The sequence below is a fragment of the Cyrtonyx montezumae genome, unplaced genomic scaffold, assembly GCF_038088225.1.
Source record: "Cyrtonyx montezumae isolate F1298 unplaced genomic scaffold, pur_monq_1.0 scaffold_15, whole genome shotgun sequence".
Taxonomy (NCBI): domain Eukaryota; kingdom Metazoa; phylum Chordata; class Aves; order Galliformes; family Odontophoridae; genus Cyrtonyx; species Cyrtonyx montezumae.
In genome coordinates this window covers 4,412,064-4,438,658 of record NW_027071881.1, presented here as the reverse complement: position 1 = coordinate 4,438,658, position 26,595 = coordinate 4,412,064, and the positions used below count along the sequence as shown (strand labels likewise).

The 26,595-nt window shown below is 44.9% G+C and overlaps 1 protein-coding gene across 6 annotated transcripts in view; it reads right to left on the bottom strand.

Annotated features, from left to right (window-relative positions):
- Positions 1–26,595, bottom strand: part of CUX1 (cut like homeobox 1) — a 231,469-nt gene that overhangs the window by 118,638 nt on the left and 86,236 nt on the right. For all 6 annotated transcript variants that reach the window (XM_065731733.1, XM_065731728.1, XM_065731729.1 and 3 more), the window contains exons 4-7: positions 17,808–17,886; positions 5,630–5,767; positions 2,266–2,389; positions 223–299 (exon numbers count right to left, since the gene is read on the bottom strand). In XM_065731733.1, the coding sequence (XP_065587805.1) occupies positions 223–299; positions 2,266–2,389; positions 5,630–5,767; positions 17,808–17,886 (418 nt within the window). The remainder of the gene's footprint in view (positions 1–222; positions 300–2,265; positions 2,390–5,629; positions 5,768–17,807; positions 17,887–26,595) is intronic.

Sequence of the window (26,595 nt, the reverse complement as noted above, 5' to 3'; positions counted from 1 at the left end):
TTTGTGCTTGGCCGTGCCCACTGTATTTATCAATAGCCTGGCTGCAACTCAAGTGTTCATTTAAAGCCCCAAGGAAGCTCTGATTCACAAAGCATGTTCGAGCTCTGCTGGACCTCTCTGCGTGTGCGAGAGCTGCTTCACACACAGTCCTGACTCAGTGGAGGATCTGTCCTCTCACCTTCAGCCTGAGCATTGGTATAGGAAAGAATAGAGATGCCAAACCTGTTTGCAAAGCTTGAACTTTGTGTTCAGCTTCCTCCAGCTTCGAGGCTGTCGACATCTGTGTCTCCTGCAATTTTCTGTAAAGGGAAGAGAAGAGGTGAGAACAGAACATGCAGTCATGTTAAACAACTTACTTGTATTTTGCAAATTTGGAAGATAAAGTGATTAACTGTCTCCACCATAATCAGACAACTGACAACACCACACAGACTACAAGGTGCTTCAATGGGACCCATAAATCATGTCACATTGCAATCCTGTTCATACTTTGCCGTCCCACTTATTAAAATTTTAGCAGTGTAGCCACCTCATAACATAAGCTGTGAACATTATACAAGAGTTGACTGCTATATAAATGACAACTTCAGTGGAAGGTTTTCTTGAGCATAATTTGTTTTGGAAATGTCACACACATTAAGAAAATTGTCACCAAGCACCCTCTGTTGTACGAAGTTAGTACAGGGAGAATGATACATTTCCATTTTACTGTCATAATGAAGAAATTTCTTGCCATAAGTGATATACTGGATAGATGAGGCAGCTGTTTCATCACAGCTATAATGGATGCCAATTTCAGTAACATTATTAGCTACTTCAAAAAAATCCACATACTTCAAAACAAATTTCACATTGATATTTTCTATATAACATAATCAGACCTTTAATATGCTCACATTTCTTATGACCAAAGGCAATATTTTCTGGTGTGCGTCAGCAATGAACGTTAACATCATCCTTCCACACAGCCACTATACCCCGTGCGAACAGCTTAACAAAAGTAGTAATAAAACTCATCTTTAGAAGGGAGTGTGTCCAGCATCTCCAAGAAGACGTTATTTTTGTGACACTGCTTTTAAGATATCCTGCACATTTTGGAACTGTGAAATGCCTTATAAAAACGCCAACATCCGACTGGCACTTTGCAGGGTACATACATTTATTCTCCAACATGGCTGACCAGGTTGGTAACTATTAGTAATAAGAAACATGTGACAGCTCCCTTCAACCCAAATTACATACCTGGAGTACTCAAAATCTCTCCCATACATTTTTTTTTAATTCTTTTTCATTCTAAGACCTGTCATTTTGTTTTATATTTATGCATTTCTAAATTGTACTCGCTAAAGTCACTGCTTACACACTACTTATCAGAGAACAACTACACATACTGAAGACCAGAAAAAAAGCCTTGTGTTCATAGGTAGCTTCTTCCCACTCAGCTCTGAATTTAAGTGATCCATGCACCAACTAAAAAGCTCACATAAACTGATGGGCTTCTATGCTAAGATGAACATATTAACCTTAATGTTATTGTTCCCTGAGAGAAATACACTCTCAAGGTAGGGAACTCAGCTTGAAAGAACTCCCTCTTACAATTCCTGGTCTCACCCAGCCAGATTTGTTTGCTCACTGACCTCTAAGATTCAAACATTCCTTACTACTTGCAAAAGATTAGAATGCATCCAAGATGCTTAAAATAAATTAAAAAAAAAACACAACACAACAATAATGTAAAAACTAAAATATAACTAAAACACTTGTTAATTTTAACACCAGCATACACAAGCTATTTTGAAGCGCCCTTCTTAGGAACGAGCCTGCGAGCAGGAGTGAAGCCCTCCTGGGCACTGTGCTCCATCTGAGATATCTCAGGGCTGTACCTATTGCACAAGAATAATCTGACACAGCGAGTGGGCACAGCAGAGTGGATTACACTGCTAGTTAATGGAGAAAGATTAGTGTCACAAGACAATGCAGGCAGTGAAGAACAAAAGCAGGTTTGCACTCTTCTGAACATGACACCCCTCCACACAACACTACTGCCAAGCAACAATTCGTCCTTGTTTTACTCCTACACTTTCACAATTGTTTTTCTGTGCAAAATTGAGTATCAAATGATTCTGTGTCGAACACATAGATCAGAATCCCTCAACAAATGACCTGTCTCAGCACACCAAAGAAAGGATCCTGGATGGAAGGAGTAAGCAGAAAAACACATCTCTCTTTTTCTGCAGTACCTACAGAGGACACATGCACACTCACCTCTCCTTCTCCGCGAAATCATTTTGTAATTTTTGTTCTTTTTCAAGAGCTATGTTCTCAGCTTGGTTCTTCAGGGTCTGTTCATATTCTCGTATTTTCTCTTTAAGTGCTTTTATTGTAACCTCTACAGAAAAACAATAGGGAAAGAATGAGTTTACATGGCTCCACGTGGCTCCACAACACAAGGCTTTCTTTACCCTGTAGGCTCAGTGTGTTTTAAACTTTAGCTCTTCAACTCTGACACAAAATCAATGGATATGAGTCCCTTCAGAGACCTTTTACTCCCTAAATGTTAAATTGAACTTTAAGTGTTTATGTTGAGAAGGATCAATGCAGTTTGCTGCACTGAAAGGAAAGGAAAGCAGAGAGAAGGTTTCTCTAACATGACTAAAAAAAAAAAAAAAATCAATTGTAAAATATAATATCACCTTATTGACTAGTCTTGAATTAGCTTGCTGCTGAGTAGAGATTAATAATGTCCCAGTGTGGGTTTAAGTATGCATTTATACATAGGACAGTTAATTCACCTAACTGTGCTCATGTAAAAAGAGGCAGTTCTACCATGGTTCATGCACAGATGCAATCTAACACTAATTGAACACATATCTCGGATACAGCTTTGTTCTGCTTTACAACTGACGACAAACACGGCAGTTAAGATTTAACTGCAGGACTAACAACACATCAGATGCAACAGACACTCTGGAGCCCTTCATACTTCTGTTACTCAGACTGCCTTGTCATCCTTGCCGGGCTTCATGCACAAGCACTCACAGCTCTGAGTGTGCACTTGTAGTCTTTCAGGGAATCTGAATAAACCCTCCTCTCAGATGAAGGAGCTTCCTTGCATTTGCTGTGCCTGGTGATGGAGGGTCACCAAAGAGCCACTGATGGACAGCGTCATGCATGCCCTCATCCATTCCTATGTGAAAGCCCTCTGATCCCACATACAGGAAAGGACTAACCCCTTACAGGGGCCATGAGAGGAAAAGCAGGACATCCACCAGAGTATGCTTTGTAACAATAATGGAATTTGGAAAAAGCATTGGGGTGCCAGAAGTCTCACAGCTAGTGAAAGGCTGGTGAAAGGCATCCGCTTATTAGCAGCTGCCATTAACAATGCTTTGGGAGAAATACCGTTGGATATAAAACATTTCTGGTTCTGCAGAAATATGGGAAAAAGACAGACTGTGCTATGCAAAGTAAAGCCTAAGTACTTGGGAAAAAATGTCTCAATAATACCACCAAAACCAAGCGTAATCCTTTAAAAGCCCACACTTTCAGACTTGACTAGGGAACTGTCACAGCAGAAAGCAGATACCTGGCGATAAGGTCTGCAGGCTGGGAACTGCACTGAAGGCAGCTGGCCAGAGAGACCATGAGAGCAGAGAGTGGAGAACTGACTGCCAGTGCACCCACTGCTTCTGAATGAAGGAGAGGGATTTTGCTCGCCATGCAAAAATCAGATGAGTCTCATTACTGATTAATAAGCCATGAAAGGGACATGATGCTTCTTTTCTTTTTCTTTTTTCCCTAAGGAGCAAAGAGAAATGCTCTTGAGATCTGGGAAATATGAATTCTGCTCTCCTGAACAAGTGAAGGGTGCTCCCTCATATGTGCAAGAGGTTGCTCATTCATACATACAAAGGATGTACTACTATCTGTGCTGGAGGCATCTTTGCTGCAAGTATTTTCACATCTAAAAATGCAAAAGTATTCAAGTATCTGAATAAGCTCAGAGTCAAATAAGCAGCTTCCATTCTAATAATCCCAAGGAAATCATCAGAGTTGCATCTTATCCACCCTGAATGCCTTATTTTAAAATGAAACAGAGTACTAAAATTAATACAAAAATGCACAAATATGGGAAAAAAGTATTACTTTTGTGACAAAATCTCTTTTTACCCCTAGGCACAGACTAATCCCTTACACTGTTCCAAGCACTAAGTGCCTCTTTTGCTGTTCAGGTCAGCTGAAGCTTGTTAGCCACTGCCATTTATACCAGTTTTGGAAGAAGTTCTTAAAGGCATTGTACAGCCTGTATACAGCCCTCCAAACAAAGAGATTAACTGATCAAAGCACCCTTAGCTAACAACAGGCTTTTCCCTGGATATCTTATTAATTCCTGTTTGAAACAGAGTGTGAAACTATTGCGCTGGCGTCAAACACAGCACAAACACCAGAGTGGCAGAACAGAAAGGAAGTCAGAGCACAAGAGGGAAAACAAAAATGCCACTTTATACACAGCTGCTGCAACAACTGTGACAGCTGAGATCTATTCTGCTTCCTGGGACGGATCCCTACGTCATGCCTGCATGTATGGGATGCATGGCCTGATGAAAACTGCGCAGTGAGCTACAATTACTGTGCGCTTCCAGTAACGCTTCCCATAGCACAGTCTGAATCTGGCTGGGATCAGACCTCCCCAGGGGCCATCCTGTCTGTGTTAACATCATGTAGGTGTACAGATGTTCCTTCTGCTGAAGGTGAGATGCAATAAGTCCAACCTGGTTGCTAATGTTGCTTTCAAATGCTACCCTTTGAGTGCAATGGCTTCATAGTCTAAGAAAGCCTTGATTTCTCCAAATGTGTTGAAAAAACCTTCCTCTATAATCCATAACTTAGTAGTGAATGTGTAAAAAGACAAGTCTCATGTACAGGGAAGCAGGCATACAGCCAAGCAAGTTTTGTTTCGTGGTGCAGGAAACATGTTCTCCTGAGATACAAGAAAACTTGAACAGTCCTAAAGACAACAGGCTTCAAATCAAATTGAGACTTTCATGTACAACCATCTACTCCAGCCTTGTCAAAACTTAATTAAAACATAATTAGCTTGTTCACATTGTTCTACACTGCTCTTTGCACAGTTCATACAGAAAATGTAAAGTATGCATGCTCAGTGTACTCCAGCAACATAATTCAGATTTACATGAGGAAAAACAGAGTACAGTGAAATTTCCAATTGTACAAGCTTGCACCCATTTATGAAATACTGGGAGGTTTTTCATGCATGGCTGTGTAAAATATGTGTTCTGCGTGCACCCATGTGCCCACTCAGCTTGCTGTCAGCAGCAGCACAGCCTACATGTAACTTCAGCCAGTGGAGTCACTTCCAGGCAGCACTGGAGGAGGCTACAATGCAGTCACAGCCTCATTCCCTGATGTGGTGCTACAGAAACCTTCCCAGAAATCCAAAGACTCCACCCAAAGCCACACATGCACAAATGCAGGAGTGGCAATAATACTTGACTGAATTGCAATGCTACTGTCAACTCTGCCTGTAAGAAATAAAGCTGAATTTAATCTCAGTCTTCAAATGTCAGCACGCATTAAAAGCTGATAAATTAAAACATTTGCAACCTACCCTGATTTTTCACCTCGGCAAATTCTTTATTGTATTCCTCTAGAGTTTCCCTAAGTTTCTGGTTTTCTGTTTCAATATCGTGCATACGTTGAACCTTCAGCTGAAGCTGCTGTCCTAAATCCAAAGCTGGAACGGGATCTGAAAAAGAAACAGTAAAATGAACTGTAAGGTTACAGTAACACTTCTGCAACTCCAGCAGCTCAGAGTACTAGTAGCCCTTTTTCTCTACTGATACCAAGAGACAAGTTGTAACTACTTCTGTATGTTCCTCACTCCATATAGTACACAATTAGAGACATAAAGTTATCTAGGCTACCCTTTAGATCGGGGCATGCCTTCCTCACTGGGCATTTACCCCCAGGGAAGTTTGCTGCGGGGGGGGAGATCATCACAACGCAATGGCATGTGACAGCCAGAAGTTTTGTATTTTTCTTCTCAAAACAAGAACTTTGAGGGAAAAAAAAGCAATCCAGACAGTACCACCTACGGACAGCTGGTGTCCCTTAAATACCTTCGCTTTTGCAGGAGTGAATTTCTGACGAAAATCGTGCCCTCCTGCACAGCTGAGCACTAAAAGGTTATTCGATTGGAGAGACGTAAGCTGTATTTTCTCAGAGCGACAGATCAATAATAATTGTGTGAATTTAATGCCATCAATCTTGGATTTTGCGACCTGCATTCCTTTTTTTCTTTTTCTTTTTTTTTTTTTTCTTTCCTTAAACTTCTAATTGAATAAACATTAAAAGATAAGTTCTAGCAATGCTAACTCCAACACCGGCTCCCTTTTCTGAGGACACACCTGACACGTACATGCGTGATTTATTCTGGGATTTCTTCCCCATCAGGATAGGAAAATGCTGGAGTCCAATGGACTTATAAAAGATTATTGAATACATTTCTGTTATGGGCGCCAGCATCTCTTGTGAAATGGCTGCAAAGATTTAGTCTCCTGTCGAGGAATGCTAAACACCAAACTCAGCGGATCAACAACAGTATATGTTAGGGAGTTCACTTAATTTTCAACCACCACAGTCATTAATTTTTCAGACCACCCTCAGTCTCTGGAAACACATAATAAGTCTATTGTACCTCTGTTAACACATTAAGCAGGAGCCTGTGTGTTTTTTCAATATGCCAGCATTGTTTCATAGTTTATAAAAGAATAGTACTGGGTTATGTTGAGCTCAGAGACATTGTAAGTAGCAGTCTGCTGCATTTTGTTACTTCAGTTCTTCAACAGCTCATGGCATTACCTCGTTCATAATACAAAATCTAGGTTGCTTGTCATCTGTTCTCTGTACATACATAGTTTATGACTACATCGCTTTTTCATTTATGCTTTTTAGGCCAAATACTTTTCGTTATTATTATCTGCATTAAAATATTTATAATAAATCAAACTTAAAATGTTATTGTGGCAGAGACGGGGGGGAGGTGGGGGAGGTGGAGGTGGGGGGCATACAGGTAAGGAATTACACATGAAGTTTAAGTCACAGCAGTAGCATGAGTGAAAGTCCCTGCAATATTTATGTGCAGCCCATTAAGGCGCGGGCTGTCACAACATGCCCCTCTCCCATGGAGGTCTGCGACCCTTCGTGGGACCAACAGCTCCGTCACACAGCACTGCACTGAAGAGCCAGACCCAGGCAGCAGGCTGCCAGTTCTTACAGGATCCCCAAATTAGAGAGAGATCTTAGTGCTTCTTATGGTATTTCTATAAAGCAGCGTTAAAATGCCACAAGAAAGTGAACTTTATAAAACTTCTAGTGCCATTTTTACACCCCCCCCCTTCATTAATTAAGCCCGCTGTAAGGAAGCTGGACACCACAGATGCATTTTGTTCCAAATAGACATAACTTTTTACTTTTAAATCAGACAAAAATAACGTGGGCATTATAAAGTGAATCATGACAAACCTTTAGTCAAATCTGAGGTCCCTGAGCAGCTCTGTGCACAAAATGAAAATGCTCTCGATCTCATAATTATTCATCAGGACATGTATATTTAATTTAGCTCTATTAAAGGTTAATGTTCAAGTAGCAAAACAGTGGCAGAACAAACAAAATGTAAAAACAGTCTCTGTGCATTAAACTTCAAACTTTACCAGAGCCCATTTGAAGGACTGATGGCCTGCAGCCGCTGAACACTGCCAAAGGACACGGCTCAAGCACCTCTTAGCCTTGACTCTTATAAACTGCACTGAACAGAACTAATCACTGCATGGCAATAAGATGACCAAGACACTGTGACCGGAGACGCAAATAATTCAGTTCTCACAACAAGCCTTAACGTGCTTTTTAATCTTAAAAAAAAAAAAAACAAAAAAAACCCCAACAACCCTAAAAGGCCACGATTTCTGAAGTATTCATGAACACCAATTAATATGAAACAGGCATAAACCCTATTTGAGTGGAGTGGATTTAAAAATAAATAAAAATACTCCGCTATTCCCAATGTATGCATGCATGAAGAAGCATACCTTTGTATATTAACCAGGCTTACAAAGTGTGTTTCATGTCATTTAACAGGAGGTCACTGAATTTTTAAACAAGCAATGGACCAAAACTTTCGATTCATTACACAAACAACAGGCACACATGTTTCAGACAAATCAAATGCCACTAGCTTATAGGCAGCAACAAAGACAGAAATGCCTTTTCTGTAATTGCTAAAAGAGAAAAATCATCTCAATTAGCACTTAAATGTAGACTATGTAAACTCATTGCAAATTATTCTCCTCATTCAGCTCTGGCTTTCAGAAGTTCAGGATCTCTGTGTGGCACGAGATAAATAAATGAGAAAAAAAGACAAAAAGAATCAGTTCATTCAAAACTTAAAGCCCTTAGCACAACTGTTATTACCCAGCAGTAAATGGAGATGTCTGTTTTTATACTGAGTTCTGTTCTCTTTTCCTGCTCCATTCTGCTCTCCCAAGGCCACCTGTTGCACCCTACCCCCACTAAGATGCTCTCTGCACTGCGTGTCTGTACGGAGCCCCACTCACCCAGACCTGATCCTTGCTGAGCTGTGGGTGTTGGATCTGAAGGCCTTTTAGGGTCTCTTCCAACCGTAACGATGCTGTGATTCTCTGAGGTTTCCCCATGCTAGCAGAGCTATGCTGCATTTTAGCACCAGCACTGCTGCTTTCAGTTCCCAAAGGACCCCACCGAGCAGCCCCTGTGTGCACAGAGGAGCCGAGTGGACAGGGCCCAACTAACAAAAAAGGGAGCAAACCAAAAGGGTAACGCTGTCATACAGAAGGTCCCAAGCAGCAGCACTGCCACTTCTAGACCATCCTCACACCATATACAGACCCCGACAATGAATCATTTCTAACAACAGGGCAACTGAACAAATTCTCAGTGCTGCTGCTGCTTCTGCGTGCGAACAAAGCGCAATCTTCAAAGCCACCTAAAGACAGACCCCAATGAAACACCGCTTTACATCACGAGCCGGACAGAGACAGCATCTCACACCCGCAGCCTCAAGCCAGGAGGAGAACCCAGGCTGCTGGTGGCTGACACCGTTTCCAAACTGAGGTTCGCTCAGGAAAAACCAAAGCCTCGCTCGGTGCTGAGTGGCACAAAGGCAGTGCGGGCACTGAGGGCCGAGCGCTGACATCACAGCGCTCACGTTGCGCCGGGGCACTCTGGGCTAATGTAATCATACGATTACATAATTAACCCAGCTGTCTCATTAAGAAAATCAACTGGAATTCAGGGCATAATTAGTCATACAGCAATTAGCATGCTGATGAGCAACTGATGAAAAGCTGTCTCGATATGGAGTACGCTGGGACCACCCTCGATATTTAAGGAGGGGTGGGGGGGAAGGTCGGAAACATAACGGCGTTCAGAAACAAAACGTGGGAGCTCAAAAGTTCCCCGAACAGCGCGCGCTGCTCGGAGCTGTCAGCCGAGGGGGAGAGGAAAAACGCTGTCAGTGCTTAAATACAGAGAAGGAGGGAGACAGGACCGCGCGGGGCCCGCAGCGCGGCAGGGCGCTGAGGCCGCCCTCGCTCAGCCCTTCCCGGCAGCCCCGGGCGGCGCGGGGCGGGCGGCAAAGCCCGGCCTGGAGCGCGCGGAGCGGACGCGCCGGAGGCGGCACTGCGCGCGGGAACGGCGCTCCCTGAGGCGCTGCGCGGCGGCAGCGGCCGCACGCACCAAAATAAAAAGCCGCAATTCGCCGTTTTTCAAATTTCGCCTTCGCGTGAAGGTGTCTGTTTGTTTTAACAGCGTGGGAAGAGCCGCGCGGAGAGAGAGATCTGTCCTGTCCCTGTCTTGAGATGGAGATCCTTCCTAAAACAAAGGGCTCCACGCTCCCTCCTCGCTAAGAAAGCGAGTGAGGAAACTGCTGAACTTCGGGGGCAATAAGGCGATGAGGGAGGGGAACGGAACGGCAATCCCTCCTCAGCACCGCGTTATTAGAGCGGGCTTAACTCTATTTTTATTCGTTCTTTTTAAGGCACGGCGGTGCCGCGGTGCTTTTGCCACAATGCAGAAGTTTTTTTGGGGGTTTCCTGAAGGCGCTTCCTTGGGAGATGGTGTCTGAAAATAACCCGAAAGCCTGCTTCGGAAAAAAATAATAATTACACTGTAGCTTTTGAATATTCAAACACCTCACAGCATACTTAATTAATTCATTAATTATTCCCCAGAAATTTCAGGGGTAAATTGGAATAGCCTAGAGAGACGGACAAAGATTTCGCAGAATAGATGATAACTTTGCTCCTGTTCCCCCCTGACTCCGGCAGCACAGGGACAGGGGAACGATAGCTGTGATTCCTTTTGGAACAAAGCTCATCATCTTTCCAGCTCCTCACTTCATGAAGGATGTGAAAACGTTCTTCCTTCCATCAGGAATTAAACGCATTTTCTTACTCCCCCACCCCACAGCACTGGGATCTCTCTCCTCTTTTTTTTTAACCATTTTTCATAGCTTCCTCCTCACCCTCCTGCCCTTGGAGCACTCCATGAGGGCTCTACCAGCAATCCTGAGTGCCCGCTCCCCTCACCAGTGAGAAAGCAAGCACCAAATTCTGCCAAGCTCTGAAAGCAAGGCAGAATTTTTCCAGTTTTGATACGGCCCCTTCAAATAGGGATGACAAAGCCACAACACAACAGGCTCTGCTCCACATTAATCACAATAAAGTGGCAGTGGCAATGCTCCGATGCCCACAGGGTCGACTGAAAAGGTGTGGGATGCGACGGCTAATTCATCCACAGTCCCACAGATCCCTTTGCCAGGATGTGGCTCTCAGATTTGTGGGCTGTTATTTCAAAACATCCTCTCTGGTGAGCAATGACAGAAGGGAATGGCAGGCAACTGCGCCAGGGGAGGGCCAGGTTGGGCATCACCAAAAAGGTCCGTGGTGGGCATGGGAAAGGCTCCCCAGGGCAGTGGGAACGGCCCTGAGCTTCTGGCATCCAAGAAGTGTCTGGATAATACTCACAGACATATGGTCTGATTTTTGGATGGTTGTGTGGATCCATGAGTAGGACTCAATCTTTATGAGTCCCTTGCAACTTGAGATATTCTATCATTTTGTGATCCTTTATTCACCTACCAGCATGGCGACCTGCTGGAGGGATGTTTACATGGGTTGATACTGTTAGGACAAGCGGGAATGGTTTTAAACTAAGACAGGAGAGGTTTAGGTTAGATGTTAGCAGGAAGTTTTTCACTCAGAGGGTGGTGGTGCTCTGGAGCAGGTTGCTCAGAAAGGCTGCGGCTGCCCCATCCCTGGAGGCATTCAAGGCAAGGCTGGATGTGGCTCCGGGCAGTCTGCTCTAGTGGTTGGGGACTCTGCCCACAGCAGGGAGCTGAAACTCACTGATCTTTGAGGTCCTTTTCAACCCAGACCATTCTGAGTCTATGATCCTCTGGCCTTGCACCAGGCCATGAGATGCATCTCCATCCCAGAAACCAAAAGAGCCAATCAAGGGAGTGTAAATGATTGATTCCTTAATGAATTGTGTCTTAGTTCCCTTTATTTTCAAAGAAGGAACCAAAATTAATCCACGGAGAAGTTTTTAATATTCAAAGTGGGTACGCATAATAGGTGATACAAGATTTTATGGCACTATAATGTGCCAGCTAAAACAGGAGCTAGTGAGTTATAAGAGAAACCGCCGCAACTGAAAATGCTCCAGTTTGTCATTAATATTCTTGTAATGGCTGAAGACATTGGAATTTACTGCTTGCACACTGAGCTCAATATAAAGCAAAGGGCATTTGCAGAAAATCACTCGTAACGCTGTAAGTTTCATTTCTTTATAAAAAGAGAGCCCTCCGATGTGTTTGAAAGCTCTGTATATACTCAGAGGGGTTTGTTCTGATTCCACTTCACGTTCCTGCAACTGAGGAAGGGAAAGTCTGATGTTCCCCATCACACGTGCACCCACGTGCTGCCTCTCCTGCTCTGAATGTTCAGCCTTGCTCCAGCTACCAGGGTTAAGGTTGTCCTAACCCCATTCCCTAAAGCAGGAGCTGGCACAGGGCGCTGCAGCGGCACCTCCAGGCACAGGTGCCCATCGCTGCAGGCTCTCTGTGCCCTTCACTGCATCCTTCCCCTCATCTGCACCTCCTCTCTTCCTTCCGTGCCTCCAGCCTACCAACTAAAATAGGGCTTGACAGCCACACAATAAATTTTTCAAAGTGCATGCTTTAGGGATATTTCTTCCTTAGAATATTTATTCCAGCTTTTACAAAGGAATTTATCCAATTATTAATTCAACAAGGAAAAATGGATGAAAAAAGTATGTGATCAGACAAGCCCAATCGGAAGCTGCATATTCAAGTATCAATGCTATTTTTAGTTACAGTAACACTCATTTCAGTAAGAATAAAGTGAGTGACTGTAAAGACCAGCAGCGGCCAGGGCTTTGCTCCTCATCACAAAATAACCCTGTGCCCCGTCAGTGTGCCCTGCCAGCGCACTCAGCCACCACAGATCCCAAATGGTATTTCATGCTGCGTTCCCGAGGCACGGCGCAGAACTGCGACCCCAGAGGGGAGGAGGCCGAAGTGATTACGAGCTGCTTCCACGTTCCTCAGTGCTGGAAATTCAGGGTAGCAGCCGCTGACCCCAGCGAACCGCCGCTCCGAATCGCCCCATGCAGCTCTCCCCCCACCTCAGGCATTCCTTTGTGCAAAGGTTCGCCAACCAGTTTGTGGGAAAATCACCAGTGCCTACCTTCCCTCATTTTTTATTCTATAGACTTCTCCTCCAGCCCAAACTGGAGCATTTTAAATGTGTTTATATAAGTCTCTCTTTTTTCTTTCCTAACCTGGCCTGAACATGCTGGCGAAGCATCAAAGCGTCTGCCTTCAGATGGGATGCAGTCACAAGCTCCACCACTACCTGCAGCCGCATGGGTTTACTAATTTTCACTCTTTCAAGTCTTAACTATGTCCAATTTTCTGCTTAATTTTATCAGATTTTCAAGTGCGTTTAGAAAGACACCCTCCTGCTCTCTCCGAGGTGGTGTATGCACTGCTGCTGCTGCCCATGAATAAGTTCATTTTGCTTCCTTTCCTCCTAGGACTACTCACTGTCACGCTGATTTGTTTTCTCTCTAACGTCGAGCAAAAGCACTCGTTATGAATATTCATTTCCATTGCTAAGTTAGGGACAGCAAAAATACCAACAGCTCTTTCATTTTATGCTTCCAGCTCTGATTTTATTTACGTGTATTTCATTTGACAAAGGGTGATCATTTTGACACCTATCACTGTTTATCAAACCTGGAACTGCTAAGAGTTTTTCACATCATGTGTACCGACAGCAAACACTGCTCAGACACGGTCTGTGCTGAGCAGTCGTGCTACACCACAAACTCGTGTTACAGCCCAATCTTGCTCTCTGAGACTTTTTGAAGTGATTAACAATTAGCTGGACGAAAAGTACTCTAAGAATTAACTTTTTCATGCCGTGTTTTGAGCATGAATTTCCTGATTGTATTTGCGCAGCTCTCCTCTACAGGCAGAGGCTCTGCATGCTTGGCTTTTGATTTCAGCACACTGTGCAGCCTTCTGCTCATCTGGGTGCAGGCGGTCTGTGCAGACCTTCTCCTGTCAGCACTGGTATTAACATTTACGCCTTCTGCTTAACATGACGCTCCCCAAAACAATCCAAACAAACCACATAATACCCACGAACACGGCGACTTCATGCACAGCCATCACCAACATGAGCAAGAGATAGCTTTTCTGAAAAAGAAATGTAAGCTGTTTTTTTCTCGTGTCACCTTTAATCACAGAACATCCATCGAGTGACTTTGTAACAGGCAGTCTTGTCACAGCCCAAGCAGTAAAGCAAATGGCTAAATGGTAAGTGACTGCAAGCAAATGGAGCTGGAACTGTGTTCCTTGGTCAAGGAATGGAGTTTTCCTTATGGGTGAGAAACAGATTTTCTGTAGAAGTAATTCGCTAACGTTTACTTTAATGGATTACTTATTTTAAAAGAAGTTTGTGCTTCCTCAGCTAAATCACCTCTTGGAAAAGAAAGCCCTGTGCCGGGCAGTGTGAAATCTGCACGGCTGTGACTCCTGCAAACACTATGTCCCTCCCTGCAGCCCTCACCGCAGGGCAGCCCGGCGCTGGGCACACGATTTATGGCGTCCAGGAGCAAGGGGAAGACAGAATTTCCACTTCAGCCATCTCTCACAGTTACTGCTTTTCATTATTTTGACAGGACGCATTAAAAAAATGGCGTGTTTCTTCTTTTTACCCTCTCGTTTGTTTTATGCTGTCCTTAGCAGGGGCTCCTCTGAGCTAAAATGCACATTATGTAGCACCAAACTGACGGTGAATCTGATCACAGCAGACCTGTGAAAGCTCTCCAATAAAAACACACACCCCTTTACACTGCAAGAAACATTTCATTTCGTTCCTTCTTGATGACATTCAGATCAAGCAGAAACGTGCACCATGTACAGTTCAGCCCTAAACAGCTGCGCAGTCCCACCAACCTCAGAGCAAGCCTGTGCTAACCTACTGTGCCTCTCAGAACATGCAAATGCTGAAATACCTCTTCCTGATTCCTGACCGTGTCCTCGCAGGGTGTGACGAGGCGCAGGGCAGTGGCAGGGAGGCTGAGGGCTGAGTGTGGGAGCTGTGCGCAGCAGTGAGCTTTCCCCAGGAGCAGGGAGCAGCAGGAGCAGGCAAACTTAAAGGTACTGCTCCGACAGCTTCGGGCAGCGCTGCAAAGCGTGCACCATCGGCTGTTCCAGGGAGTGATTGATGGCACCCAAATTCAGTTTAATTGATGCCACAGCAAGATAGAGGATTTTCTGTTTAAAGGCAGAAGTTGTTTCTTTTTGTCTACGCAGCAGCCATTCGTAACGGGAGTATTACTGAAAGCCAAGAAAATGAAAGTCTGGCATTGTGCAGTAATTGCACAGCAATAAAGAGACAGCATAAAGTGAAATTCAAGCAGTTTATGCAGATACTGCTGTCTGGCACTCACTCTGGTCTCTCTTTTAACCTTTACTTGAAAATCACAGTGAAGTTCAGTTTAAGGAAAGAAAAATAAGCATTGTAAGTATCGAACAGTTCCTTTTCAAAAGAAAAATATTGCATTTTTAATACTGTTCACACTTAACATTTTTCCGTTAAAGCTTTAGAGAGAATTAGGAATACTGCATGGGAACACTGCTCCTCCACACACTTAGAAAACTGGGCTCCGATTTCTCTCTCAGTGTTTGCAAGATTAAGACCCTGAAAGCCAGGGCTCTAACATAGCACACTTATTCTATAAAACGAGAAGGAAAGCAGTCTTGTGCAGATGGCAGCAAGCTCCCTCAAAACACAGGCTCAACCTCCCCTTACCTCACAATAAATACATTCACAGTATTTTTAAAGGTAAGTTGTGACAGCCTTGCTGATTAGTGCAATTCATGTGGCAGCATTCACTTTTCTCCAGATCTCTACTGCATACTGAAAGTAAGGCAATTAGATGAGAAAATTAATTCCATTAATTAAAAATGTTCAGTCTCAAGCATACAGAGTGATCTGAGAGAGAATTACAGCTGTATAAACGCACATAAAGCAAAGTGGTTTCTGTCATACGTACTTCCCTTTAGGAGGGATACATTTTGAAGCACAAACCAGTGATAATTCTATTTTAACAGTAGCATAAAATTGGAGAGACGTGGAAAGGTTTATTTTATCTCTTAAAGAGAAAACCAGTTGATGTATGTAGAAAAATGCACCAACGCCAGCTTTCCCCACAAATCCTTCACTTGGAGAGCCTGAGTGAAAACTCTGCTCCAAGTCAGGAAAGAAAATCATTAAACGTAGCTGAATCCATAAAGCACCAGAGCTGGAGTTTCAATACAGATCATTGTGTACTAAAATTAAAATAGAAGCCCTTTTTAATTATATAAAGTGTGCATGTTATTACTGAAGAGAGGAACACAAGCTTTCCTCAAGAACCATAAAATTGGCTGCTGGGAATCAAACTTCAGCTGCAATTATTATATGGTCCTATAAAGGATATTGAACGTCTGATAAAATTGCGCCCTTGTCATGTAACAGTGATGCTTAATGCCAAACAACCACTGCAGCATTCCAGCCATAGCTTTCTCAGAACATCACAGCTCCCTTCTCACACTGAAAAGAAAACACTGCAGGACTTCAGAGTGAAACCTCCACCTAAATATCTGAAATACCAAACGGACAGGTCTGGAGATGTGTAAGCCACACAGAGACAGAGCAGCACATGCGATAAATTAATGCTTACACCCTCTGTAGAGGAGAGCGCTCCACGAAGACGTGCCCAGTGTGGAAGGCTGTATGTGCTGCGCCATGAGTGTGTCTGCCCAACTCAGCCCCACCGCGTCGTGACCGTTACCAGTGCCGTACATTCCTGATGGCTGTTTTCCTTCTTGTTATATTATTTGTTGTAAACACTGAGTACTGGCTGTGCTTGCACACAGCTACAGGAGAACGGACAGACCTCTGCAGAATGTGGAATGTGCTTCTAACGGCGCTGGCATGCTCTGAGACCCACGGACGTAACGTGGAACTAAGACCCGCAGATATTTCTAATCCCACAGACTCCACTGCACTCACAACTCAGCCAGGCCAAAATGCTTACGTGGAGTCAGAATATCAAAGGAATACTTCTCTGACACTTAACATAAGGCATGTGCAGGGGAAGGCTGGACAAAAAGGACTGTGATTGTGTACAGGGGGTGCAAATTATGCTCTTGCAAACGAAAGAGAACGTTAAATTTCTGTAAAGACATGTCACACCTCAGCATGGGAGGTACGTCCTACCTACCCACCAGGCTTCAGACTGACTTTGCTATTCCAATCCCAGCACCTGTGATTATGCAAGACTGCAGAAAAAAGCCTCTGCATGAGAGCATCTGAAGGCTCCCATGGAATTCTGGTGGCGAACAATACCCAAAGCACTAGATACCGGATTGGCATCTCAAATTATAGCAGGAAAATGAGCACCCTGGGCCGGGCTGGGACAGAGAAGGAAGGGCAGTCATGGTCTGTGACAAGCATCGTGTGCCCCTGCATCGCTCCGCGTGTGCCACACATAGGGACCGGCCACCGGGCACCGTGCTACTGTTAGAAGTACATATGTTGGTGCTGAGTGAGCTCCTGGAAAGCACTGGGCTTTCAGCCAGGTTAGCTGTAGATAGGACATTAAAAAGGTGTAGTTGCACAAAAAGAAAATAATTAAAAAAATAAAAAATTCCGTGCGGACAGCAATGTCTCCAACATTGAGAAAAACAAAACAAATCAACTCCCAGAAGAGTGCAGGAAGGAACGGTCAGTGTGCCAACTGAACTCAAGAAAAGTTGAAGGTAAGCACCGAGGAAAGGCCTTTATAAAATGTATCGTCACACTTACACAGAACTGACATTTGTGTTTTTGTTTGTTAGAAAGTGTGCGCCTCTGATAAATGAACTGTTCAGAATCATGCTATATTTTAACAATAAAAACCGATTCATACGAACAAGGCAAAGTCACGTCAATGAACAGAAGCCATGAGGTGCGCCGTACTTAGCTCCCTCCACTGGAGAGAGTGCTGGAGCGTTTGGTTTCAGAATCAAAACACAACTCATGTTTAACTTAGCAAAGGGAGAAAAAACACCCAGCAGCATTCACACCAACATCCGCTGTAAGGTCTCCAGAATAGGGAATTCATTTTCTTACCTGGGACATCAATTAATCTTTTATAAACATTCAAGAAAGCTGCCTCTGCTTCTTTGCTTCTTTTACCCAATGCGTCGATCTAAGGGGGCGAGGAGAAAGGAAGATGTTAGGCTTGATCCAACAACACTCGTGTACTCACAGCTATAAGAATAAATGAAAACATAATACATACAGAGGGAACTTAATCTCCCGTGTACGGCTCCTATAGCCTTGTAAGAGCATTTCTGCTACGTCTGTGCTGAATGTAATTTGAAGTCCTGTTTCAGCACAACAGCAATCGATATTTTTAAGAACACTGCTGCCCACTGTGATTCTTCACTTTAAATCTTAATTCAAAGAAAGCAAGCCAGGTACTCGCGGGATAGGCACTCTCCCACTAACTTTCTGTTACTGCTTATTAAGGTGTGAGACAACGAATGGGATCCGTGTGCACTTCTGATGTCACGCTCTGCTTTGGTTGTAGGAAGCATATTTTTCTGTTATTTCCACTAAACCTGTGAGAAGATGAAAAGATGTGCTTTTGGGCATCTTCTGCTGCTGAACACTAAACAGCTCTGAAACCTTTCCGTGCAAACACCCATGGAGACTGAGCTGCCCTGTGCTGAGGAGCTGAAGGCAGGCTGCTTGGGCTTCGTGTCTGTTCTTACACTGAGTTAATTCATGCAGTGCTCATTTAGGAAGCTGCCTGCCCAGGTAAGGGAGAAAAACTACCTCCCACCATCTATTATTTTCTCTAAATTTGCATTTTCCTCTAACGCTTCACTGTGGAAGGAAGGGCAGCTTTATGGCTCTGACAATAAAGCATTCATTCCACAGCAGCTTTTGGTTGGCTTTTTTGCAAACTTTTTCTCAGTGTACTGGAAGATGGAGGATTCCCAATTACTGAATAATACTGAAGGAGACCAGTTCCACTGGATTGCTGCTCCACAGCACAGACAGAAAGGGAAGCAGAAAGCCTGGCAGCGCTTTCCAGCAGCTTACTCAAATCAGGAAACTAAAAGCACGGAGATTATCGTCCCCATATTTTAATAAAAAGCAAGGAAGGATCTGATGAGCTGCAGATACAAAAGCCTGATACCAATTCTTCTGCATATCTGAAAAGCAGCTAATATTATGAAGCCATTTAAAGGTGCGTACGTCAACATGTACTAAAAAAGGAAGGTCCTGTCTGAAAAACGTCCTTGAATTCTTTGACCACTTATTGATTTGGTAGATAAGGCAGAAACAATGGACACAGTTTACTGTCTCTGTGTTTCAGGAAAGTATTTGATTGTGGTGTTTTGCTGCGCGTGCTGCCAGCCCGACGCGCCGCCGGGAAGCAGAGGTGCCAGCAGAGGGGAGACGTGGCAGGGAGCTGCCGACCTCGGTGCCACGGCTGTGCTGAGAGAATGAAGTGGGCAGAAAACAGGCTGGGGGATGGTGAGAGCAACGAAGGGAGGCAGAGAGCATGGGGGCAGAGCGCGGGACCTGCACGTGACTGCTGTAGATTAGTCTTACGGCTGAGAGTGACCTGCAGGGATCACTGCGGAGAGGATTAAGGGCAGAAAACTGAACTGTCAGGACTACTGTGGGAACTGCACGGGAGTGTGAGGTATAAAGGCCTCAAGGAGCACTGCCTGTGCTTCCAGAGCTCACCAAGAAAGGCTGCAGGGAGGCACCAGAACCACACGGGGCATCTGACGTGGCGTGCCAGGGAGCGAGGGATTGGTGCTGGTGAATAACCCATTTATTAATTTCAGTCCAAGCAATCACAGATGGACCGATGCTCATTAGGGAATGAGAACATAAGCAACTCAGAACATTCTTCACACGCAGAGTATTTGAAATGAGAATATGGAACAAAGTGCCAACGCTGGAAAAGCACCGGGTAGCACAAATCCATGCCTGAGCATCAGATGGGCGCGGGGGGGGGGCAGCCACCAGAAAAACTCCAGAGATATTTGCTGGGTGCACGAAGACAGACTTGGAAGGCCAGAGCACCATATGTCAGACTTCGGGACCTCTGCGTTCCCACATACGATTTTCTCTCACTGCTGCTCAGCACAGTGCAGCCAAATTTAAATGACTATTATTAAATACAATTAGCATTGCAGAACGGATTCTGCACTGTATTCTGAAAAACTCATTTGCCCCTTCTAGGAAAACCAAAGCATTTAGAATAAATGTGCTGCCATTCCTACAAAATAACCGAATGGATCTGTTTTCCTATTACAGCTTTTTACATTTTAATAAAGGGCATTTGTACTTACAATCTCCTTAAATGTTACACATGGTTTATTCACCCCTTGCCAGTTACACAGTGACTGAAGTACAAAGCAGAACTGAAACCACATATTCTGAGGGGATCAGAGACTTTCTGACGGAAGCAGTTTGTCAATCACAGGAACTTTCACACCTTTTTTTTTTTTCCTCTCAAAACTCAGGACCATAACTCCAAACAATCCCACCAGGCAGTTTTTTGAAGTAGTTAAAAATCAGTGAAGCTGCCTGGTTTAAAGCTCTATTAAAAATGAGCTCTGCAACTATTTGATATCTTCAGGAAAGCACTATGACAACTTCAATTGGAATAAAAAAATGAATTACATATGTCAACTTCCAGCTGTGTAAGGAGATATGGGACAAGAAGGTCATCAAAATAGCAAGATATAAATAAAGTCCAGTGACAAAGGAAGCAGAGGACTGAAGTGACATGGAAATAAGTTTTTGGAAGCTCACTGAGAACTTTTAAAATCTGAGTAAAATCGGCTCGGGAGCCAACAGGGATCAGCTGCAATCAGATCACACTCCAACAGTTGAAGTACATTAGAAAACTCTCGCTGAACACTTTTATTTGACTCTGAAAACTTGAGGGACCCAGAAAGAAGTCAACTTATAATTACACCAGCGCAGTCTTGACACGAGCTAAGCTCCACGTCTTAATTTATCTGAACCAGGCCCCATTATGTCTTCTGTGACTAGAAAGAAACAACAGTGACCTCTGTATTCCCTACCACCCCCATAAACATATGTTCACTTTTAAGTTCTGGCATACTATTTGTCTTGATAATACCACTGGAGCTACACGGAGATAACAGAAATGAGACGCGAGGAATCCTCCCTCCTTCGCACGCCCTTCACCTCTAAAACCTCCCCAGGGCCGTGCGGGAGGAGCGCGGGGAGACGCCACGCTGGGAGCAGCCCTCCCTCCACCACCAAGTTTTCCAGGTCAAGTGTAGAGAGGAGTTGCTGCTCAGGCACCGAGCTACTCCCAGAGCTGAAGGACGTGAAGCACAAAGAACTTGGTACACACACATATGGAGTCTCAAACACAACGCCATGCCCAACTTGAATGTGGAAGTCCCAGCTCATCTTCTTTTCACTGCTGCTCTTCGGCTGCAATTCTCACTCTCATTAACAACCTTAACATAAAAGATGCCAGCTTTCACTGACCTGCTCCCGGTCTGGAACCAAAGTAGCAAGTAAAAATAAGCAATATAAACAAAAATTTAAATTGCTGTTGCAATTCTAAACTAAATAGGTGCCTGTACACATTGAATCATAAAGGTAGGAAAAGACCACTGAGATCATCAAGTCCAACCATCAGCCCATCCCTGCCACGCTCGCTCACAGAGCAACCCTACACAGCTCTCACACTGTTCTGCATTACAAAGTTTCTTCATTTGACTTAAATTTTTCTGAGCTACTGAAATGCCATTAAGGATTGAGAGAAACACATTAAACAAAGGGAAAAGAGTGACAATAACTCTTTAATGTAAACTTACTTTTGCCTTGGAACCCAACAGCTGCTCCAGCAAGTACTACTGGCACCACACAATGGCACCGTTCTTCCTTTTGAGAGTGGAGCTCACCTCTCCTGTGCAGCAGTGCATCAGTCACTCTGTGCATGCATTAGGAGGCAAACAGTGTCTACGTGGCTCCATTTGCCTTTCTTCATACCAACAGATTTCGACATGGAAAGCTAGTGACAGCACAGAGTTCATCAGGACACTGGAGGTTTTGCAGCTGACAGTAGCAAAGTTAAAAACGCTATTCCTGTTTTTTTTTCTTGTCTACAATTAGCAGAATTTTTGAAGAAAAATTAAAAGGAATGATTCCTGTGAAGCTGCTTGAAGCACACTATGTGCATTTCAGCTGTGCTATAAATTCTTGGACCAAAGTGAGGCCTGCTGGGTGGGTACAGCTCCTGTCTGTGACACCGCTGCCTGGGTGCTGCCCAGGTACGCTGCCTGGGACGGGCGTGGTGGCAGCACGCACACCTCCCAGCTCGTTGCTTTAACCTCACGTTAACGAGAGGGCTTCAAGAGGGACTCAGATCCTTCAGCATTTCAGTTCTGCTCCTGCAAAACAGCTGCAACCTTGAACCCTTGAAACCTCTTCTTCTTTCAAGCCCAGATAGCTCCTGCTCTTCCCAGACAAACAATGCTGCCATCCCTTGAGGAAAACTCGGCTCCCTCCTCCCTGGACAGCTGCTTGCTGCTCTCCAGCCTTTGATCTGCCTTCCCAGCCCAGCCCAATGTGTGCCTACAGATATTGACAGCTGAATGACAGCTCTGTTTCAACAGCCTTTCCTATCTGCCGCCCTGCCTTCAGATTCCTGCAGCGGTGGGTCTGCGATTACTGCTCAACCTCCCCTGCATCCTTCCACAACCTGCATGCCTTCCTCCACGCTTCTCTCTGCATTTCTGAGCAGCGTTTCTCAGTTTACACTCTCACTCTGCTCCTCACCCATCCCAGGGCAGGCACGAAGGGAGCAGCTCGGCTCCCTCCTGCCTCGGGCCACCAGCTCCTCCTGCATCAGACCCAGCCATCGCAGAAGCGCCGAAGCGTGATTCAGCTCACTGACTCAATGGAAAACTAAGCAACGGAGGAGAGAAGATTTATTTTCCATCATGTTGGCGAACTGAACTGACTCATCCCATACATTTGCTAGACTCAGCATAAGGGAGGAGGTGGGTAATGGGGCAGGGGTGAGGACACTGCCAGCGGCAGTCCTGTGCTGGCATGGGCTGGGCATGGTGTGAAACCCGTGTCGAGGTGTGGGTGGCAAATTGGGGTCAAAGTGCTAAAAAAAGTCAAAAATGTCATGAAGTAAGGAAGCAGAGAAAACACTCTGCAGGTGAGTATGACAGCAGGTCAGCTCTTCCATGGCAAGGCAACAAAAGCAGCTGTGTCTGAAGGATGTGTGGCACTCACCAGGGGATGCTGAGCACTCTCAGCATGAACAGGCAGCAGCTCCTGGGGACACGTCCCCCAGGGCAGTGACTTCCATCCTCCAAGCTCTGTGTAAGCACAGGGCAGCATGCAGGACACCTGGCCAGGGAAGGGCACACCAAAACTCAGCTCGTGGTACAGCAAAAAGTGACGGGAGTAAGGAGGACACCGTGACAGCCAGTGCCACCCTGCTTCACCTCCAGCTTTACACCAGGAGGAGCAGGAATAGGAGCAGGAGCTTTCCACTGCCCATCAGCCTTCTCCTGCCTCTGCAGCAGTGACCTGGGTGCTGCAATTGCTTTTCTCTCTCATGGATGCCCCAAACCTTTCTCTGAAGTATTTTAAAAATGAGGGCAGCGGAGTCCTTGCAACAATGAGCTCACTGACTGCCTCTGTGCAAAATCCACCTGCATGTGAATACCAACGTGCAATCTTTTGCTCACGTTCATCATAGTGGGATGGGCTATTAAAAATCACTACCGCTGTACTACAGCAAAGCAAAACCAGGCACTGCCTTGTACAGAGCCTTGCAGTAATTCTGCAGTAGATACAGGAATAATTCTGCACTTGGAGAAGCAGGGACTGGATACTGACGGTGCTCGTCAGAATCCGGCCCTGCGCAGCCCCCCCATCCCCATTCCTTCCAGCACACTTCAATCTCTCTTTTTTTAAGGGGAGGAGAAGATACTTCTGACACTGTGAACTGAAACAGTGCTGCCTATATGAATTTTGCATAAATAGTTTCCCACCACTGTTAGCATTTCACCCAAACGCGTGGCAGTGGCACAGCAAGCCTTAATATAGACAGCCCACCAGCTGCCAACAGGAATTTCAGCACATTGTCAATTACATAAAAATAAGAGGATTTGGGTTGATCCCCTCCACAAAGTTACCCCAGGAGCGATGCCTGTTTCTGTAGGACTTTGCACACCAGACGGGATGGAGATGAACCTGCAAGAGCTTCAGAACGGTGCCTGGTGTGTCTGGCTGGAGTCTGTTAGGCTTGGGGCTCGGCCTGTTATCCCTGCTGCTGAGATCTGTCCCAGGAAGATAACAATTAGCACCAAAAATACCAGACTGACTCCATTTTGTTACACGGCTTGGCTTAATGGGACGTTCATGGCTGTGCCGGGATCGCCTCGACGCGAGCTCTGAATTTTGATGTGTGCTGTTGACTTCCACAACACGGAGCAATTTGTAATAGCTTTGCCACGCTGTTGTTTTCAAAGCTCCTGCTACATCACAAGCATTTATTTCTGACCACAAAATTACATTTATTCAACAGAAAGCAGCTCAGGGTCTTTAAGAGGTTAACTTCTGGAGTGCTTGGCTGCTCTCCAGCCTCTGTACTCGAATCAGCGCTAACGCAACAGCACACAACAGCACCCAGGCTAGCCGTGATTAATAGAGTGCTGAATACGCTGCTTTCCACATACACACACTTTTCATTCCCTTGCTTCCATAGATCACCGACTTATCCTCAAAATATCTGACTGAAATTGAATTTGGCTTCTCTCTCAACCGTTCATTTCCTATGTTATGCAAGGTTATATCCTTTTCTGCATGAGCAGAACCAAACCAGCTGCAGCTTTTGAGAAGAAAATGTGTTTTCAATTATGAAGCTGGCCTGAATATTGAACCACAGTTCTACAGCTACTCTAATTGAGCCATCATGGAGCGAACCTACAGGAAAGAAATTGTATTAATTAGCTCTGTAAACTTAACATAAGGAAATTAAAGGGGGTGAATATCAGCCGAGGAACACTCCTTGGAAAACACAGAAGGAAAGTACGCCTGAAGTTCTGTAGGCACATGCATTATTACAGCGCTGCTTCAAAGGCGTGATTAGTAGTTCCAGCACACCAAACAGACTTCCAGCTTCTGTTGTCTGCATATGGAAAATTATTAAATTACTCTGCTGACCAAATTAATAGTTTAAAGAGCAATTCAGCTAAGTGGGGAGCCGGAGTGGCCTCATCAGAACGGCAGCGCTCTGAGGAAGAAGAATCTGAGAGATGGATTTTATAGAAACGAAGCGTTATTTGGAGCCCGTGCCTTAAAGGGTTCTCCAAATGAGGGATTACTGCATTACTGTTGGACACTACTGCTGTGCCACATGAAAAGAATGCTAATGACCTCAGGAAATCCTTTCCCAGCCTTAAAATATCTATTTGATGACTTCACAAATACGGATTCAGACATTTTATTTCCGTGCCACCACGTCAGTTCTGTAAACGCGCACAGCCCAAGAACGTGAAGTTTTATTTGTAAGATTTCGTCCACTCCCGTAAGCATGACGACACAGAACGGCCTGGTGGGCAGGACCACAGCTCAGCTGGGGGCTGCTGGAGGGAGTGCCGTGCCCACTTGGAAATGACACATAATGATTTTATGATTGAATGATAAAGCCCTGAAACCTCCGACTCTGCCTCGCGTTTAGCCCAGCACAGTGTGACGAGCCATGACTAAGATGCATCCTCAGGTGAACGATAAGCAAGCAAACGTGAGATTTAACATGTGGTGGCTTAGATTTCATTTCCTAATGCTTTTACTTCAACCACCATCATAAAAAATCCACGCTTCCTTAAAGCACCAAGATCGACACAAAATGAGCTATCTCCAACAGCTCATGGAAACTGCGTATTGGATAACTGGAACTGTTTTCATCTGCCCCTTCTACTGCTTGATATCCACAGAACACAGAATGTTCTGGTTTGGGGGTTGGGGTTTTTTTTAACCTACGAATTCGTATTATACAAAAGGAAAATAAAGAGTGGGGGTAGTGAGGTGTCAATATCCACCTCCAAGCTGAGAAGCAAAACTGGCTCAAGTGACTGGTGCACTCATCTCAAAAAGTGAACGAGCCACTGGTTCACAAGCAGATGTCCCATACAGCATTCTTGGGAGAATATTCAAATACATGAGCTTAAGGCAGCCCCTCCAAGTCACACTGTGCACGTGAGGGTACAGTTCAAGGGCAGTTTAAGTCAACCTGTGCTGGCCCAGCTGCACCTCCCACCCTCAGCTCTGCTCTTCTGCTGCTCCCCATCCAGCACAGCCTGCAGCGACGTGCATCAGCCACCAACCTGGCAGAAAACAACCCCAGCAAGAAGGGCAAAAAAGAAAACATGCTCCTGAGGGCTTGCTGAAGCAGCAGCACGGAGGTGAGGCAGGAGCTGGGGAGGCAGACACAGCAGCAGCCATGTGAAGCTGCATGTGTGCCTCTGATCATTGCAGAACTGCACATTCTCATCTGGATCTCCCCCAGTACCCAGAGGCTGCAGAAAACATGGGATCCCACATGGGATTTGCAAAAGCCACTTCCCTTCTGTGGTACAGTGATAATTTTACAGTGTAAGTCAAGCTGTCTCCAATGGATCTGAAATGGAGAGAAGCCTACATGCTGAACGGAACCTCTTCTTGGCCCACCTGGAGCATTCAGCTCATCAGCCCTCAGAAATCCTTAACAACAGATACCAAACACCATCAGTTCAGTTCTGTCAGGTTTCTGAAACCCTGTACAGATTAGGGAAACTGCAATCTCTGGGTAAGAGATTCATCAGCACAATTTTGTCAT